Source organism: Physella acuta, unplaced genomic scaffold (genome assembly GCF_028476545.2).
Source record: "Physella acuta isolate Inbredline_101_S28 unplaced genomic scaffold, ASM2847654v3 ptg000335l, whole genome shotgun sequence".
NCBI classification, from domain to species: domain Eukaryota; kingdom Metazoa; phylum Mollusca; class Gastropoda; family Physidae; genus Physella; species Physella acuta.
In genome coordinates, this window is record NW_026731854.1 from 1,151,175 (window position 1) to 1,171,174 (window position 20,000).

At 35.4% G+C, this 20,000-nt stretch overlaps 1 protein-coding gene across 3 annotated transcripts; it reads left to right on the forward strand.

The window, feature by feature from the left end:
• Positions 1–2,753: 2,753 nt before the first annotated feature.
• On the forward strand, positions 2,754–19,796 carry LOC131940936 (putative cytochrome P450 12d1 proximal, mitochondrial). Of its 3 annotated transcripts, none has more exons than XM_059299859.1 (10): positions 2,754–2,821; positions 3,546–3,748; positions 9,078–9,300; positions 10,179–10,360; positions 11,621–11,819; positions 12,015–12,189; positions 12,587–12,753; positions 12,988–13,069; positions 14,291–14,497; positions 17,698–19,796. In XM_059299859.1, exons 2-10 carry the CDS (start codon positions 3,553–3,555, stop codon positions 17,809–17,811), a joined length of 1,545 nt encoding a protein of 514 aa, XP_059155842.1. In that variant the 5' UTR covers positions 2,754–2,821; positions 3,546–3,552; the 3' UTR covers positions 17,812–19,796. The 3 variants fall into 3 exon arrangements, with proteins under 3 accessions (XP_059155842.1, XP_059155843.1, XP_059155844.1); XM_059299860.1 differs by lacking the exon at positions 17,698–19,796 and adding an exon at positions 17,185–17,300; XM_059299861.1 differs by lacking the exon at positions 3,546–3,748 and having other exon boundaries at positions 2,759–2,821.
• The last annotated feature ends 204 nt before the right edge of the window (positions 19,797–20,000 follow it).

A 20,000-nucleotide genomic window follows, 5' to 3' on the forward strand; every position in this document is an offset into this window, starting at 1 on the left:
AAGCAGCTAAATCGCTTACTCCGCCTGTCGAATAAAGGGAGTTTACACAATCAAATAAACAACTGAAGTTGATAGCTAAGGATTTATTCCCTTGGTTAAATCTAAAGCCAAACGTAATGACAAGAATACAAAAGTTTGTTCAGTCATTGTTAAAATATTTGAAATCTTTAATTAAAAATCTACTTAGATTAAAGATTAGATATTATTGTGATGCAATCAAAAAGTAAAAAAAAAATTGTAACACAGTTATAATAGGAATATACAAATAAATAAAAAAACATTTTAAAAAAAATCAAATAGACATTTTAAACGGAGCATTATGGTTGCTTCGTCACACCATTTGACTGACCAGCGACCGCGGACATTCGTTAAACACAACACCGAAGTACTGAAGTGGTATTCTATGGGTAACACAGAGTATACCATCTAACCACCTCACTATCCCTTTACACTATATATCCTATATCTTACTTTATCCCTAATCTAAAAACTATTCCTAAACTTATCTCTTCACATATCCTAAATCAACTCAAAAATCTAACCCTAAATTTAACCATAAGTAAACGTTACGCTTTATTATTTAAACAAAAACAAAATTGTTAAAAGTATTATAAAATACCATCATAATTGAAAATCGCACTTATGGTATGCGACAATTAGTAATCAGATTATCATAATTCAGAACACGTTAAACGTACAGCAAAATTAAATTTAATTTCGTGTAAATCTGATGAAACAATGAGACAGTTAGGGTTAGGGTTAGGGCTAGGCCTAGACCTAGGCCTAGGGCTAGGGCTAGGGTTAGGGTTAGGGCTAGGGTTAGAGTTAGGGTTAGGGTTAGGGTTAGGGTTAGGGTTAGGGTTAGGTTTTTAGCCTAAATCAGTGTCTAGAGTTGGGTTTGAGTTTGAGTTCATTTTAGTGTGAGGTGAATTCTTAGGTTTTTCTTCTTGTTCTTAAGCTTAGGATATAGAGTTTGAGTTAGAATCAGAAATCTATCTTGTTGGATGTGGTGGGGTAACTTCCTATGCGGGTAATTGACAAGGGGGTAATTGCTCTGGTGGTAAATACGGGGGTAAATGTCCGGGGGGGGGGGGGGCAATGTCCGGGGGAGGGGGGAATGTCCGGGGGGAGTGGGGGGTAATGTCCTGTAGCCCAGACACACAGAAATTCTGACGAAATTTCAAAACTGTTTTTCTAACGCAGGTAGGTATAAAACTTCGAAAAATTTGTATTATCTCGTTTTGATTTTTTGCACATTTACAATACTTTCTATATACTTGGTATACTAGAAAGTTAAAATAGATCATTATTTCGTCGTGTTGGTTATTAAATCACATGTAGGTTCAAACCATGTGTCCTTTAATTGTATAACTAAATTATGGATTAATTTTGACTTTTGTTCAGTTATTATATAAAAGTAGGGTCGAACTATCTGAATAATCAAAGCAGTGGCGTAGCCAGGATTTTTGGGCCCTTATGCAAAAAATATAATTGGGCCCCTACGTTAATCTGTGAATTGTGTATTTTATACGTCCATGGTTGTGTATATATACGGTATTATTATGAGGTACCCCTTAGCGTAAAATACCTTTGATTTTATATCACTTTTATGAAAAAAACCTACCAAATTAACTGTAAGCTTGTAACCTTTAAATAACCCAACACAATAGCTTCACGAGGCGGGGGCCTCATAATTTAGGTGTGACACCATGACGAAAACTTGTAAAATTTACTGTCAAAACGATGTTTTATTAGTTAAAATAATAAAATATTAAGGAGAGGGGGTATCACTCCACCGGAAATGCAAAATTGTTAGACAAGGTGGGGGCGACACTCACTAAACGCACCGGGTGATATCGAACCTTGTGACGCCAGGAACCAAATACACATTTTAAAAAGTTACTCATGATTTATTTAGATTCTTTTCCCTTTCTTATAAATTTGCAAAGTGATTAATATGTTCCTTGAAGTCCGACAATGCAACAATGCCTATAGTGTTATTAATACCGATTGGCCTTGTACAACCCCCCCTCCTTCCCTCCCCAGTAAGAAAGGGGCCTTTTTTTTTAATTTTTATTATTTCTACAGTAGAAAAGAAACTGGACTTCCGTTTTCTTTCAAAAATTATTTTTATAATACAAATATTAAAATTCCAATGTAAAAGTTTTAAAAATTTAAAGAGGGGAAAAGGGCCCCTCTTTGCCTTGGACCCCTATGCCTTGCTTACGCTAGCTTTACGGTAGCTACGCCACTACATCAAAGTTCGGTGTGTCGCGGGTCACAGGCAAGGTCTTTACAAACTTCAAGTATTGTGGTCTAGCTGGATTTCAATCAATTCTCTGCAAGTACGTGTTGGTATTCAGTAAATTGTCAGCAAGCACGCTACACTTCATAAGTATAACGGTCGTCACATTTAGGTACATTTATAATAGTTTGCTACACTTTACAAACAAAAAAAACCTAATTAAGAAAATAGAAGTAATTGAATTTCTTTTAAAATATTGATTAAAAACATAAGTGTGACTTCGTCACTGAGCCCTCCCTCCATAATCACCCCCCCAAAAAAAAATAATCCCTTCCCCTTACTGAGAGATCATTTATAAACCACATCACTCTACTTTTGTTTTCAAACGAGCCGTGCACAGTTGTGCTCCACTGACCTGTATTTTTCACAAAGTTACAGTTAATGACCCAGAAAAGCCTACTTTAACACTGGCGAGGTGACGTCATGACGCACACGGCTATAAAAGCAGTTGAAACAGGCACGAGTTAAATGGAATTTTCTAAACAAGCTTGGCCGAGGTCTACACTTGCACTATAGGTACGTTTTCATTTGTGAGTCAATTTATCTGTGATATTTTGGATCTGTCTAGATTTATTTGTTGGTCAACTTATCAATGACATTTTGTCTTTGTCTAAACTTATTTGTAGTCAATTTATCAGTGATATTTGTGGTTGTCTAAACTTATTTTTTTAATCAATTAATCAAAGGTATGTTGTTCTCTCGTTTATATCTACGGTATTTTCTCTTTCCTTTTCACTTTCTTCTCTCTCTCTCTCTCTCTTTCTTTCTCTCTCTCTCTCTCTCTCCCTCTCTCTCTCTCTTTCTCTCTCTCTCTCTCCCTCTCCCCCCTCTCTCTCTCTCTCACACACACACTCTATTTCTAACATTTGCTAAACAGAACACATGAAATAAATATTATACAGAAAATGAAGTGTATTTTCTATTTGATGCCCAATGCACAGCCCTTCTAATTAACTACTGCTACCCATATCAATTAAATGCAAGCTACAAATCATAACTATCACCAATACGATTAACAAGCAAACCCCTAAATAATAACAGTAATTAACTTGTGTATGTTGTTACTGTTATCTAAAAACTTAGTCCGCGATCGCAATTTTAATGATTTTATTTAAAAAAAATTATCAAAGATTTTACAATAGTTATGGTTCCATCTGAAAACTTAAACCATGTAGAAGTTCAAAGCAAACAATTAAACAATAAACAACGTTGAAAGTATTTTAAGAAATTAGTTTTCTAGTTTAGCAATGCCCGCCCTACTATCTACCCAAGTAAAGAATTGGCCAAGATTTCTAGCAGTCCAGCACTCAAGATACGCATCAATGGCCGTCAATGTCTCACGTGACCAGACGGCGCCCGTCAAGCCGTTCAAAGATATACCAGGTCCAGGCGGACTCTACAGGTGGCCTGTGATTGGAACAATGCTTCATTTTAAACCCTTTAGTAGGTAGCCATTGGTTGAACCATTAACTTGCTAGTTTGTTGTTAAATATTTAGTAGGTAGCCATTGGTTGAACCATTAACTTGCTAGTTTGTGTTTAAATATTTAGTAGGTAGCCATTGGTTGAACCATTAACTTGCTAGTTTGTTGGTTAAATATTTAGTAGGTAGCCATTGGTTGAACCATTAACTTGCTAGTTTGTTGGTTTAATATTTAGTAGGTAGCCATTTGTTGAATCATTGACTTGCTAGTTTGTTGGTTAAATATTTAGTAGGTAGCCATTGGTTGAATCATTGGCTTGCTAGTTTGTTGGTTAAATATTTAGTAGGTAGCCATTGGTTGAACCATTAACTTGCTAGTTTGTGTTTAAATATTTAGTAGGTAGCCATTGGTTGAACAATTGACTGCGTAGTTTGTTGTTTAAGTATTTAGTAGGTAGCCATTGGTTGAACCATTGGCTTGTTAGTTTGTTGGTTAAATATTTAGAAGGTAGCCATTGGTTGAACCATTTGCTTGTTAGTTTGTTGGTTAAATATTTAGTAGGTAGCCATTGGTTGAACCATTAACTTGATAGTTTGTGTTTAAATATTTAGTAGGTAGCCATTGGTTGAACCATTGACTGCGTAGTTTGTTGGTTAAGTATTTAGTAGGTAGCCATTGGTTGAACCATTGGCTTGTAAGTTTGTTGGTTAAATATTTAGTAGGTAGCCATTGGTTGAATCATTAACTTGCTAGTGTGTTGGTTAAATATTTAGCAGGTAGCCATTTGTTGAACCATTGACTGGGTAGTTTGTTGGTTAAATAATTAGTAGGTAGCCCTCGGTTGAATCATTGGCTTGCTAGTTTGTGGTTAATAAATTAAGTAGATAACATTTCGTTGAATCATTAACTTGCTAGTTTGTTAGTTAAATATTTAGTAGGTAGCCATTGGTTGAACCATTAACTTGCTAGTTTGTGTTTAAATATTTAGTAGGTAGCCATTGGTTGAGCCATTAACTTGCTAGTTTGTGTTTAAATATTTAGTAGGTAGCCATTGGTTGAATCATTGGCTTGCTAGTTTGTGTTTAAATATTTAGTAGGTAGCCATTGGTTGAACCATTAACTTGCTAGTTTGTGTTTAAATATTTAGTAGTTAGCCATTGGTTGAATCATTGGCTTGGTAGTTTGTTGGTTAAATATTAAGTATGTAGCCATTGGTTGAACTTTTAACTTGCTAGTTTGTGTTTAAATATTTAGTAGGTAGCCATTGGTTGAACCATTAACTTGCTTGTTTGTGTTTAAATATTTAGTAGGTAGCCATTGGTTGAACCATTGACTGCGTAGTTTGTTGGTTAAGTATTTAGTAGGTAGCCATTGGTTGAATCATTGGCTTGTTAGTTTGTTGGTTAAATATTTAGTAGGTAGCCATTGGTTGAACCATTTGCTTGTTAGTTTGTTGGTTAAATATTTAGTAGGTAGCCATTGGTTGAACCATTGGCTTGTTAGTTTGGTGGTTAAATATTTAGTAGGTAGCCATTGGTTGAACCATTAACTTGCTAGTTTGTGTTTAAATATTTAGTAGGTAGCCATTGGTTGAACCATTAACTTGCTAGTTTGTGTTTAAATATTTAGTAGGTAGCCATTGGTTGAACAATTGACTGGGTAGTTTGTTGGTTAAATATTTAGTAGGTAGCCCTCGGTTGAATCATTGGCTTGCTAGTTTGTGGTTAATAAATTAAGTAGATAACATTTCGTTGAATCATTAACTTGCTAGTTTGTTAGTTAAATATTTAGTAGGTAGCCATTGGTTGAACCATTAACTTGCTAGTTTGTGTTTAAATATTTAGTAGGTAGCCATTCATTGAATCATTGGCTTGCTAGTTTGTGTTTAAATATTTAGTAGGTAGCCATTGGTTGAACCATTAACTTGCTAGTTTGTGTTTAAATATTTAGTAGGTAGCCATTGGTTGAATCATTGGCTTGCTAGTTTGTGTTTAAATATTTAGTAGGTAGCCACTGGTTGAACCATTAACTTGCTAGTTTGTGTTTAAATATTTAGTAGGTAGCCATTGGTTGAATCATTGGCTTGGTAGTTTGTTGGTTTAATATTTAGTAGGTAGCCATTGGTTGAACCATTAACTTGCTAGTTTGTGTTTAAATATTTAGTAGGTAGCCATTGGTTGAACCATTAACTTGCTAGTTTGTGTTGTAATATTTAGTAGGTAGCCATTGGTTGAACCATTGACTGCGTAGTTTGTTGGTTAAGTATTTAGTAGGTAGCCATTGGTTGAACCATTGGCTTGTTAGTTTGTTGGTTAAATATTTAGTAGGTAGCCATTGGTTGAACCATTTGCTTGTAAGTTTGTTGGTTAAATATTTATTAGGTAGCCATTGGTTGAACCATTGGCTTGTTAGTTTGTTGGTTAAATATTTAGTAGGTAGCCATTGGTTGAACCATTAACTTGCTAGTTTGTGTTTAAATATTTAGTAGGTAGCCATTGGTTGAACCATTGACTGCGTAGTTTGTTGGTTAAGTATTTAGTAGGTAGCCATTGGTTGAACCATTGGCTTGTTAGTTTGTTGGTTAAATATTTAGTAGGTAGCCATTGGTTGAATCATTAACTTGCTAGTGTGTTGGTTAAATATTTAGTAGGTAGCCATTGGTTGAACCATTAACTTGCTAGTTTGTGTTTAAATATTTAGTAGGTAGCCATTGGTTGAACCATTGACTGGGTAGTTTGTTGGTTAAATATTTAGTAGGTAGCCCCCGGTTGAATCATTGGCTTGCTAGTTTGTGGTTAATAAATTAAGTAGATAACATTTCGTTGAATCATTAACTTGCTAGTTTGTTAGTTAAATATTTAGTAGGTAGCCATTGGTTGAACCATTAACTTGCTAGTTTGTGTTTAAATATTTAGTAGGTAGCCATTGGTTGAATCATTGGCTTGCTAGTTTGTGTTTAAATATTTAGTAGGTAGCCATTGGTTGAACCATTAACTTGCTAGTTTGTGTTTAAATATTTAGTAGGTAGCCATTGGTTGAATCATTGGCTTGGTAGTTTGTTGGTTAAATATTTAGTTGATAGCCATTGATTGAACCATTAACTTGCTAGTTTGTGTTTAAATATTTAGTAGGTAGCCAGTGGTTGAACCATTAACTTGCTAGTTTGTGTTTAAATATTTAGTAGGTAGCCATTGGTTGAATCATTGGCTTGGTAGTTTGTTGGTTAAATATTTAGTAGGTAGCCATTGGTTGAACCATTGACTTGCTAGTTTGTGTTTAAATATTTAGTAGGTAGCCATAGGTTGAATCATTGGCTTGTTAGTTTGTTGGTTAAATATTGAGTAGGTAGCCCTCGGTTGAACCATTGACTGGGTAGTTTGTTGGTTAAATAGTAGCTATGAGGTTGGTGTTGTAGAAACCACTGCTTCGGTAACTTGACTGACTTCAATTTAACGACTGACTTCACTTTGACTTCAGTATCTTGACTGACTTCACTTTGACTTCAGTATCTTGACTGACTTCAATGTAACGACTGACTTCACTTTGACGACTGACTTGACTGACTTCATAGACATCACTGACTTCGACTTCACTTGGTTTAACCATTGACTTGCTAGTTTATGGTTTAATAATTAGTAGGTAGTTTTTACTTTAACCATGTAGTTCGTAGTCGTGGTTGTTTACTTTGGTGAATAGCGATTTAGTGTCAAAAAACATGTTGAACCAGATGGTTGTGTAATCTAAGTTAGCCATTTAAGGGTAGGCCTAGTCTTTTGTTTCTTTAGAATTAAATTGTTGTGAATTCTTCAAATTATCTAGTGATAATTCATTGCTTCTCTTTAATGTAATCAATGGTAGCCTTTGCTTCGTTTTAAACCATCATATAGTCAGGTCTAGTATCTTCCTTTACATAATGATACACTCATTCATTTCTTTAATAACGTCTATAGTTGTCACTCATTTAATAAATTACTGCCACAATTATGTCAAACGGTGTAGGCCAGGGGTCGCCAACCTACGGCTCGCGAGCCGCATGCGGCTCTTTGGATGTCAAGATGCGACTCTCCAGCTCTGTGCACAGAGGCGTAGCGACCCTTCCCGGCGCCCGGGGACAAACTTTTCGATTTGCACCCCACCTCGAGATTTCGATTTGCACCCCCCCCCTCAAACTTTCGATTTGCACACCCCCCCTCAAACTTTCGATTTGCACCCCCCCCCTCAAACTTTCGATTTGCACCCCCCTAAACCTTTCAATTTATTTTTCCAACCCATTTTGGCGCCCCCTAAGGTCGGCGCCCGGGGACATATGTCCCCCCCCCCCCGCCCCCCCCCCCCCCCCTCGCTACGCTACTGTCTGTGCACAAATATTAATAGTTATATTATTTCATTTTCAAAACTCATAACAAAATTATACTGTAAAGAAACACAAGTTTAAACAGGATAAAAACATTCTTTAGAGAAGAGAGAGAATAGGTGCAGTAGAAAGTATACGGACAGCCGCTTGTGCAGCTCCACATCCGTGCTGTGGCCAGCCCCGTGGCAACAGTTCCATGCTTGCCACTGCCCATTGCCCAAGTGCAGATTTTTTCGAATATCGTTAAATGGGGAATGTTATTTTATTCAGAATGTATGTCTCTATCTGTCAGTAGTCATTAGTTTGACCTGAGTGACGTAGTTTTAGTTATTAGCTCCCTACTGTTTAGCCGGGTACTGGACGGTGGGGTACGAGATTACCTTGTGTTCAGTGGGGTGGAAGATAAGCCTTGTGAGAACCAAAGGACAGACGCGACAGATACACGGTAATCAAACCGATATTCAAGCCAGTTAGATTGAGTTAGCCGTGTTGAGGCCAGCCTGGCTAATTGGAGACACACCCTGAGCCGGTGATGACCGTATAGAAAAAAAAGTCAACTGCTTCTCAAGTGAATTGGGATAGCCCTATATTTTTGTTTTTTAATTACTAATGTCATTATTTTGGCGAAATAAGTGTATGTTTTTATGAGAACAAATATTATTTCATATTTAAAGATATTTATTTTTAAATAACAAATCAAATTTATTTACCTAACCCTAATAAAATAAGAAAATATTGAAAAAAAAATGTTTGTGGCTCTTTAAAAACTGGGAAATTTTGAAGATTGTAACGTATGGCTCTTCTGTCTCAAAAGGTTTCCGACCCCTGGTATAATAGGCCTACAACACTAACACAAGTAATATTCAAGGAATGGCTGCTTGCTACTGCTAATGTGAAAATAACAAGTTATTTAACAATATATGTAAAGAAATAACAGCAATTACTTAATTTCTCCAAAACATAATATGTCACATGACTTGTAATGTATTCAATAGCCGAGTACAATGCCGAGACGATACGTGGGTTGTTTGACTCGCTACATAAAAGATACGGCACCATCCTAAAGGTTAGGCTGGGTGAAATGACAGTCATGACCTCTGACCCGAAAGACTTTGAGACCGTGTTCAGGAACGAGGGGAGGTGGCCGGTGAGACCCCCTGTCGATATCGACGTTGTGTACATCAAGAGAAATAATTTAAAAGAGAATCTTGCTAGTGTGTAAGTAATTAGCTTGTGGTATAGTGTACATCAAGAGAAATAATTTAAAAGAGAATCTTGCTAGTGTGTAAGTAATTAGATTGTGATATAGTGTACATCAAGAGAAATAATTTAAAAGAGAATCTTGCTAGTGTGTAAGTAATTAGCTTGTGGTATAGTGTACATCAAGAGAAATAATTTAAAAGAGAATCTTGCTAGTGTGTAAGTAATTAGCTTGTGGTATAGTGTACATCAAGAGAAATAATTTAAAAGAGAATCTTGCTAGTGTGTAAGTAATTAGCTTGTGGTATAGTGTACATCAAGAGAAATAATTTAAAAGCGAATCTTGCTAGTGTGTAAGCAGTTTTTCTTCCAGGTTTTTTTTTCTCCGGGGGGGGGGGGGGGGGGGGAGGGGCCTTGAAATTTTCGGGGGGGGGGGGGGGGGGCGGTAGACTTTCTTCGGGGGGGGGGCGGACACTGTTAAAAGTATATATTTTATATATAAATTATATAAATTTCATTTCGTTCGGGGGGGGGGGGGGGCGGTAAAAAAAAGTTCGAGGGTGGGGGGGGAGGGGCTTTGCCCCCCCCCCCCCCCGTTTGAAGAGATGCCTGGAAGAAACTCTGTGTGTAAGTAATCAGTTTGTTGTAGATAACAAAAAAAAAAATTTAATTTTCAGATTATTTTCAAATATTTTCAATCTTTTGTACACGTTCTTCATGATCTGAGACAAATGTATATTAAAATCGATGTGTGTTAGTCACAAAAGGACGATGAGTACTAAATAAACTATATTTATATATACATACATACATGTATAATTATTTATAAATATATATATATATATATATTTATATATGTATATATGTATATGGAAACGAATTTAATTCTTGACTAGACAAGGCGAGGCATGGCAGAAGCTACGTACACCAATGAACAAAAGACTAATGAAGGCTGACTCCGCCCACCACTACATAGAAGCACAAAATGTTGTAGCTGATGAATTTGTTCATATTTTATCAACGAAAGAACTTGACGCAGAAGAAATGGCGGATTATTTCTTCCGCTACGCTTCTGAAAGTGAGTACAAGATGCTATGTTTTTTTTACTTATTCTTTGATTAATTTGAATGGTAGGCCTATGTCTGTGTTTATTGATCTTGCTTCTGGTTTACTTTCATTTTTAATAAATTAATTGATATATCGTGTAGACGTTTTGTGCATGTTTTAAATTTTATATCGGTGCTTCAATAATAACATGATACATTTTGCTCCCGCTACCCCCCCCCCCTTTCCCAATCCTCTAACATCCTCACATAAACAGTCACAAACCCTCTTCATGAGTAAAATTTGCTTTTTAAATTGATATTTATTATCTAAACAATAATAATTGAGTTGTTTCCCTTACAAAGAGAGTCAAAAATGTTTTTTAAATAATATTAAATTGCACAAAAAATAAGAAAATAAAACAAACTTGCTTTTATTAGAGAAGGCAACTTATTTTCAGTGCATTTAAACGCTTGTCGCTTTTAAAGGTTTTTTTATATCTATTTTTTGTTCCACTTTTTAGTAATTCGTTCAAAATGATGTTGACACTTTATAGGCAGCGACAAAAAAATTAACTGCATTAAAACCCAACCAGCAGTTTGCGATCTCTAAACTACATTAACCTGACACTAATTGGGTCTTGGTCGAAGCGCTAGAGAAGTCAGCCAACCATGACAAACAGTTCACGGTTATAAACAGGCTGATCGAGTAACATATTGCAATTTGTTGCTAAACTTAGAAGTCATTTCACTCAAATTTAATGTTTCATTAAAAACTGAAATTCATGCATTGTCACGAAATAAGAAAGTAGCTGATACAATTGAACGAATTCGCTGCATTAGATGGGGGTTAAAATTGAGTTACAAGATTTAGCACAAATCCACAGACGGCAAACGTTCATTACGAACTTGTAATGACAAGCATGTAGCCACTCTAACTCTTCACTAGATTTACATTTTGCCAGTGGCGTTGCTAGGTCGGGTGTCACCCGGTGCGGCACCTAATGGTGTCACCCTCCCCCCTCCCCCACCGAAAGAATTATATATATATATATATATATATATATATATATATATATATATATATATATATATATATATATATATATATATATAAATGGCTTGTAAGTATATGTATTTGTATTTAAATGTATCTTTTTACTTTTTCGTCTACAGAGTATAGAGGAAGTATTGTAATCGTGCACACAAATCACATATATAAATGTGTCATGTTTTGTTTAATGTAATACTATAATTAAATAACATGTAACAGCCTAATTCGACCATAATTCAAGGTATCGGTGTTGTGACATTCAACACCCGACTTGGATTTTTTAACAAAAGTGACGGGGGAGAGTCGGATGAGTTTTTACACGCCAGCAAAGAACAATTCAGGATCATCAACGACACCTTCTCTGGGAAGTCCGTCTTATACAAGTTGTTCAGGGACAAGACCTACAGGCGCTACGAGAAGGCGATGAATGTTATCATAAAGTAAGTTATATCTTCATTATTAACCAGTTTGTTATGTGACTTGACTGGTGCTTTGACTGGTATCTTGGAAGGTAAATCGACAGGTAATTTGGCAGGTAAATTCACAGGTCAGGTGTCTTTACAGATAAATTAACAGGTAATTTAAATGGTAACAGATTACTTGACGTGTACCTAGATAATTTTAATTTGCTTTAGGCACGCAGATAAACACACGAGCAAAGCCAAAGAATCCATTCAGAGCAAACTAGCAGACGGTAGCTTACACCCAGACGATCCGAACCTTCTCTTTTCGCTGATGGCGGAGAAGAGTTTGACGACTGAAGATATTTCATTTTTGGCAACTTCGCTGTACAGCGGTGGCACTGATTCGGTAAATGTCGATATTTAAAAAAGTCTTACAGAACCATTAGATTACAGCTCCGTTAGATTACACGCTCTATACATAATAATCAAATCAATTACAGGGCAATTAATTACAGATCCATTAATTTCCAAGCCCATTACATAGCAAGCCATTCAACTACAGGTCGATTAGATAAAGGGTCCACTAGATTCCACATCTATTACATTACAAAAGATTCAATTACAGACTTATTAGATTACACATGTGTTACATTTTGTGTCCATTGAATTACATGTTCATGACAAGACAAATTAACTAGAAAAGAGACCAACAACTTTACAGACCATTTTACCTCATACTGTGTTTGTAGATTATTACATCTTTGCATGCACATCTATTCTTCTATATTCTCATTGACCAAAAGACGGCCCGGAACTTGCAGTCTTTCTTCCACATCCTGGCCATGAACCCAGACAAACAAGAGCTCCTTAGAGCTGAGGCCCTGGACATTGTGGGAAAAGACAGGCCACTGACGGCTAAAAATCTGACAGCGATGCCTTACCTAAAGGCCTGTGTCAAAGAATGTTTTAGGCAAGTTCTTGGCATTCCTTTATGAAAAATAAAAGAGTTTTAAAATTACAGTTACCCAATTAAAACAGACACTGAAATAGGGAGTTTAAAATAGTATCAGCAATTTTAAATGAGGTACATATTATTTCTCTATTACACTTTTAACTCCAAAGCAGTTTAATAAATTATTGTCTAAAGTACATTGTATGCAATCAAACAATGGAATACTTATAATATGTTTAATGTTTTATTTAGAATCAACTACCCAACTGCAAGTGGTACCTTCAGGTATTTACCGACGGATGTTGTTCTAAGTGGTTACACAGTTCCGGCAGGGGTAAAGACGATTGTTGTAACATGTCACAGTAGTTATCTGAGCGTAACTTGTTATATACATCTATTGTTTTCTTTGCTGTTCTTCATCTACGTATTGTTTATTTCAAGCCTGATTTCTAAAAACGTTTCACGCAGCCATTATTTTTTTACACTAAACTTATTAAAAGAATTTCATTTATGCTCTGTGCCTAAGTAACAAAAACTATAGTTTTTAGGAATTTTACAAGTGAGTCTACATCTCTTTGCATGACCAAATGTTTAGATTATGATATTCTATAGTTTGTGCATGGATATTCAAAAAAACATGACATTGTGTCAGTGAAAATTGTAAAATGATCCGGACTACAAATTTGTGCGAATTAGCGATACATGCAAATTAAAATAAAAAATAAAATAAGTCTAAATTTAAAAACAATATTATACCTTAAATTAAGTGGCAGAATGTTGACAAAAAATCAGCACAAATAATTTTTTATCAAGTTTGCAACTTAATTATTTATTATTTGTTCTTCTGTCGAAAACTATCAACAATGTGTTGTCCTTAAAACCTCATTACTCTATAGCATAAAATAAAACATATTTCAACATTTCACAGTCCCCCATTGATCTACACAGGTCCCTATTGTCCTACATAGTCCCCCATTGATCTACACATGTCCCTATTGTCCTACATAGTCCCCCATTGATCTACACAGGTCCCTATTGTCCTACACAGTCCCCCATTGATCTACACAGGTCCCTATTGTCCTACATAGTCCCCCATTGATCTACACATGTCCCTATTGTCCTACACAGTCCCCCATTGATCTACACAGGTCCCTATTGTCCTACACAGTCCCCCATTGATCTACACAGGTAGGTCCCTATTGTCCTACACAGTCCCCATTGATCTACACAGGTCCCTATTGTCCTACACAGTCCCCCATTGATCTACACAGGTAGGTCCCTATTGTCCTACACAGTCCCCATTGATCTACACATGTCCCTATTGTCCTACATAGTCCCCCATTGATCTACACAGGTCCCTATTGTCCTACACAGTCCCCATTGATCTACACAGGTCCCTATTGTCCTACACAGTCCCCCATTGATCTACACAGGTCCCTATTGTCCTACACAGTCCCCCATTGATCTACACAGGTAGGTCCCTATTGTCCTACACAGTCCCCATTGATCTACACATGTCCCTATTGTCCTACACAGTCCCCATTGATCTACACAGGTCCCTATTGTCCTTCAAAACCCAATCGCCTGTATGGAACATTTCGAGAACCCCGGTCAGTTCCTGCCTGAAAGATGGCTGAGGACGCCAGACAGACGTAAACAAGAGAACATCGTCAACATGGTTCTGCTGCCCTTTAGCTACGGACCAAGGAACTGTCCAGGTCAACGGTTTGCTCTACAGGAAATCTACCTGGCCGCAGTAAAGGTATCTAGATCTTTTTGACGGTTCCATATGTCTAAGTGTATGCCCGTCCTGTTTGATGCAGTCCTAAAGGTATCTAGATCTTTTTGACGGTCCCATATGTCTAAGTGTATGCCCGTCCTGTTTGATGCAGTCCTAAAGGTATCTAGATCTTTTTGACGGTCCCATATGTCTAAGTGTATGCCCGTCCTGTTTGATGCAGTCCTAGATGTGTTTATTAATGAGATTTTACTTAAGTTACTTTTTTCTATTAATAACGGCAACATTGTATGGTTTGGCATCTTTGTAAATGTTCTGTTTTTATCTGTTTTTTCGGTTACAAAATGAATTGTTGGGTGTGCTAATACAAAATTCTTTCAGATCCTAAATATGTTTTAGTTTCCCGTCACTTTTCAACATATTACTTCTAAAAATAAGTCACAACAAAGTCAAACATGATGTCCAAATAATTGAGTCATACAAAACTCTGTGTTTCCAAACTTTATTGCAATATAAAGCTATATTTTCTTTCAGCCATAGCCTGAATCATAGATTTATTTGTTTTTCTATTATATTTTAGTCATAGTATTATTTTCAAAAGGATTTATAGTACAAATCTCCTTATTCGAGAGTTTGAATGCAGTCTTTACTCTTTAATATTAGTCAAAAGAAGGGGCTAATGCAGAGGAGGAGGGTGTGGGTGGGTTGGTGGGTATGTTTTACCCGCCATGAATCCCAAAAAGGACAAAATAGTTTTACATTCAGTGACAGCTTTAGTCTACGGTAGACTGATGTTGCTATCATTTAGTGCTTAAACACCAAACACTAACTAAACGCAGCCTTTATAGCATCAATGTATAGAAACTAGAGCAACAATGTATAGAAACTAGAGCAACAATGTATAGAAACTAGAGCAACAATGTATAGAAACTAGATCAACAATGTATAGAAACTAGAGCAACAATGTATAGAAACTAGAGCATCAGTGTATAGTAACTAGAGCAACAATGTATAGAAACTAGATCAACAATGTATAGAAACTAGATCAACAATGTATAGAAACTAAAGCAACAATGTATAGAAACTAGATCAAAAATGTATAGAAACTAGATCAACAATGTATAGAAACAGAGCAACAATGTATAGAAACTAGATCAACAATGTATAGAAACTAGAGCAACAATGTATAGAAACTAGAGCAACAATGTATAGAAACTACAGCAACAATGTATAGAAACTAGATCAACAATGTATAGAAACTAGAGCAACAATGTATAGAAACTAGATCAACAATGTATAGAAACTAGAGCAACAATGTATAGAAACTAGAGCAACAATGTATAGAAACTAGAGCATCAGTGTATAGAAACTAGAGCAACAATGTATAGAAACTAGAGCATCAGTGTATAGAAACTAGAGCAACAATGTATAGAAACTAGAGCAACAATGTATAGAAACTACAGCAACAATGTATAGAAACTAGATCAACAATGTATAGAAACTAGATCAACAATGTATAGAAACTAGATCAACAATGTATAGAAACTAGATCAACAATGTATAGAAGCTAGAGCAACAATTATAGAAACTAGAGCAACAATGTATAGAAACTAGAGCAACAATGTATAGAAACTTGCCTGCGGATTTTAGGTACGACTATAAGTGTCGCAGGAATTAATTAATTTATAAATAATTGTCTAAAACACAGTAGACCAAGGGAAAGCAGACTGATTTTCTTTCGCCTAGTGCTTTTATTACGTGTATGTTTTTACGAATTCAAATCACTTGAAATTCTTTTCAGTGATAGCGAATTTGAAAAGGAAACTGAAGACTAATTTAGTAACTGATTTCTTTACATAATAAAGTAAAACTGAAATAGATAAAGATGGTACTATTGATTCTCAAACTACAAGAGACCAAGAACTTTCCATAAATTCAGCACCTTCATTCGTTTTTTACGCAAAATGTAAAGTCAAAAATTTAAAGTTACAGTATTCGTGGTACCAAAGGTGGAACAGGCTGGAACTGGGTGACTTTCTCTAAAGTACTGGATGACGCATTTTGCAAATATTGTGTTTTGTTTTCTTTAAATTACGGTGTTGTATGTAGTCAGCCTTTGGATAAACTTTCTAAAATTCTATTTTCGAATTGAAAAAATAAGGCGGCCGACAATTTTAATGTGCACCAGCAATATGTGTATCATAAAATAGCAATTTTACGTTCCCAAAACCGTAAATCAGTTATGGACAAAAAAAATTACAATATCGGCTTCGCTCAAAATTCATCATCAAGAAAACAAGTTCGTTTTTAAAATTAGCGCTCCAAATCGAAACCATTTTTTTTTTTTTTTTTTTTTTGCGGCCGACAAGGTCTTGCACTTAAGGACCACAAGGAACGCTTCCATTGACTGCTAAAAACGTGCCTGCGAAATGCAACTTTCCAGAGTAGTCTAACTGGTTTGTATTATAAAATATCCATCGACAAATTTTATATCCAGCGTCCAAGAAGACTTGACATGCCATTGTAGCGGAGTCTTTTGAAATATACATTTTCTGTTTGTTATGCTACAGTAATTATATTGCATTTTCTAAATGTGTTACATATCATTTCTAGATGTTGTCAAATGGCTGCATATTTTAAAACAATACATTAAAACACTGTACTTATACCGCACAAGTTAACAATATAATTTAATTTTTTGTTTGTTTAAGCCAGGTTAAGTGTGTTAGCACTAAGCCACACGTCCCCCACTTCCACCGTCAACAATAGTCTGCACTAGTCGACTCTTTTTCAATGAGTGGTTTGTATGAAGCTGCGGGATATTTTCATTCAGGGTTATCTATTAATTGTAAAACTGAATAAAATATTTAAGATAAAAAACTGTAACAATATACAACAGGCTTTATTCTTTGAGGACGTCCACGCGGAGGCGAGGAGGCCAGAACAAAGCGACATTTTTAGATAAGAGTAGACAGAGAGGAGAGGGTCTAAATTATTAGCCTTATTTTAAAAATGATAAGTATGTTGGCGGCTTTTCTTGTGTGTAATAAATTTTGGGTTTGGCTCAGTGGGAGACTAGGTTGTATTGTCAGTGCTGGTGACAGACAAGTTGTTTCTTCAAATGGAAACTGGGTCGTGTATTAAAACATAAACATCAGATAACAAAAACTATACGAATGTAAGTAGTATACAAATGATCTTGCTACATTTGTTTTCGCCCCCAGGTTTTACAAAAGTTAAAGATTGACCTACTACCTGAATCACGTGATGTCCAGTTTGGTCACAGAACCTTCATCCATCCTATGAATTCAATTAAGTTTAAGTTTACTAAATTATAGTTACTAAAGGATTCTTTTTCCTGGCTCATCTATACTTAAAATGTCGAGAAGAGTAATTGTTCTAAAAAATGTAATAATTTTTTTATTAGCGCAATTTCCATTCTGGAGAATTGCGTTTATTAACTCGTCATTTCTGGGAATGGATGGATGAATGAATGTATGGATGTATGTGTGTCCGCAGCTTTAAGTCGTATCTCCTCCTCAACGAAGCAATATCGAGGACTAGTTCCAAAAGCAATTATGTTAAGCAAGTTACGAGGATGAACATAGGCCATAAAAATTCCGGGTTTCTTTCATGGATTTCCCGGAAAAGCCAAAAAACCTCGAAAAAATGCAGTTTTTGGCCCATATCTCGGCAACCAGACCACTTAGCGACTTGAAACATGTACCAATCGATTCCTGCCATAATTTAAACAATATTGCCGAAGAAAGTTTTCAAAAATATCCTTTCGTTCGGTCACAAAAAAAATTTTGAATTGATTAAAATTTGGACCAAATTAGTAGGTATTTTTATCCAACCACACCACACGCGTCATCACGTTCAATAGCTGCGCCATCACGTTCAATGGCTGCGACATTACGTTCGGTAGCTAGGCGCGCAATGGTTTTTAGTCATGTAACTCTATTGTAATTAAAACATGTAAAATACTGAAATTTTTTTTAAAATAAAAAACGTTTTAATAACTAACCAATGGTTTTACTAACCCTGCTCTTGATTTACGCTACGACAGAGCTATTTTTAGATAAGAGCTATTTTTAGATAACATAAGGAAATTGCGCTTAAATGTCACTAGACTTTTTAATTAACTTGTTGTTACTTTTAAGTCTTTTGTAGCCTACTTTTTCGTGTACATCATATTGTATTATCTACGAATGTTAGAAAAACATAGCACTTTACCTATCGATGACGTAGCCAGGCCATGAAATAGGCTCAGGATATATCATGTGATATTTGTTTGCTTGTCGTTGATGTGTTATATTTTATTCTGTGAAAAACCTATCTCTAAAGGACCGTGACGAGTGTTTATTAAGCAATATATACCCGGTATTGCCTGGTTCAGGAAATATTTTACTTTTCAATTAAATAGCTGTATGCAAACATTGACGTTTGAGAAAATAAAACATAACCCTAAATCTAACTCTAAACCTAAGCTTAACCCTAACCACAACCAACCACAACCAAAAGACAAACGCAAATACCAAAGCAAACGCCAACACAAACGATTTCCAACACGCAACTCAAACACACTTAAACATAAACGCAAACAATAACGCAAATAGCAACATAAACCTAAACATAAAGGACATTTAGGAACGGAATATACTAAGAAGTATATGTATTGTATAAAAATAAATAAAAGGTAGTATTTAAAATAACCGTATTTACATACCACGTTGCTCTCTATCACAACATGCTAATTAGAATTTATTTTTCCAAATTCAAACCAACTTAAATAAAGCGGGAGTGATCTCCCCTAAACTTTCTCGAATATTCCTATATAACACTTCGGGGAGTGGCAACTAGGGATAATGACAAGCTTTTTAATCAGTTTGTAAATAATTAGCTTAAGCTTTGAAAATTGAATAGAATTTCGTAGATAAAAGAATTGCGCACAAAATGAACAGCAAACAATGTGTGTATGATATTGCGGACCATTATTGCTTTATAGATTAAAATGCGTTTTTTTTAAATCATAAATAGCGTAAAATACCTCTTCCGATCACATGAAATTACTCAAAATTTGAAAGAAAATAGAGAATTAGATATTTTTCTTATATGTGAAATGTGATCTATCTATCGGTAACAGGCTTTTGAAAACTGTTAACGGGAAATCGCTGTAAAGTTGAAACAAAACTACAAATTTAATGTACACATTTAATTTTATCAACGGTGAAAACTGTAAAATTTCATATGATTTTTATGCATGATTAAAATACTTCCTCTGTACTCTGTATACGAGAAAGTAAAAAGTAAATGCTTTCTCTGCTTTATTGTTGTTGTTTTTTAAGTCATCAATCAAGTGAAGTTATTGGTACAAAGAGAAGTAATTAGTACACTTTTTTCAATAACATTGTAATTATTGCGAAGGGTAGCACATTTAGTTTAATTTTATTCTTTGCTCTTTGCACATTACTTCAAACAGAATTATAAGTTGTAAAATGAAAATTTAGTTTGAAAATGATCAATA

Bases quoted from the DNA above. Each gene is read 5' to 3' on its own strand.
- LOC131940936 (XM_059299859.1), top strand. From the start codon at position 3,553: ATGCCCGCCCTACTATCTACCCAAGTAAAGAATTGGCCAAGATTTCTA. The intron at 10,361-11,620 runs GTGAGTACAAGA...CCATAATTCAAG, and splicing joins CTTCCGCTACGCTTCTGAAA to GTATCGGTGTTGTGACATTC. The intron at 14,498-17,697 runs GTATCTAGATCT...TTTCGCCCCCAG, and splicing joins TCTACCTGGCCGCAGTAAAG to GTTTTACAAAAGTTAAAGAT.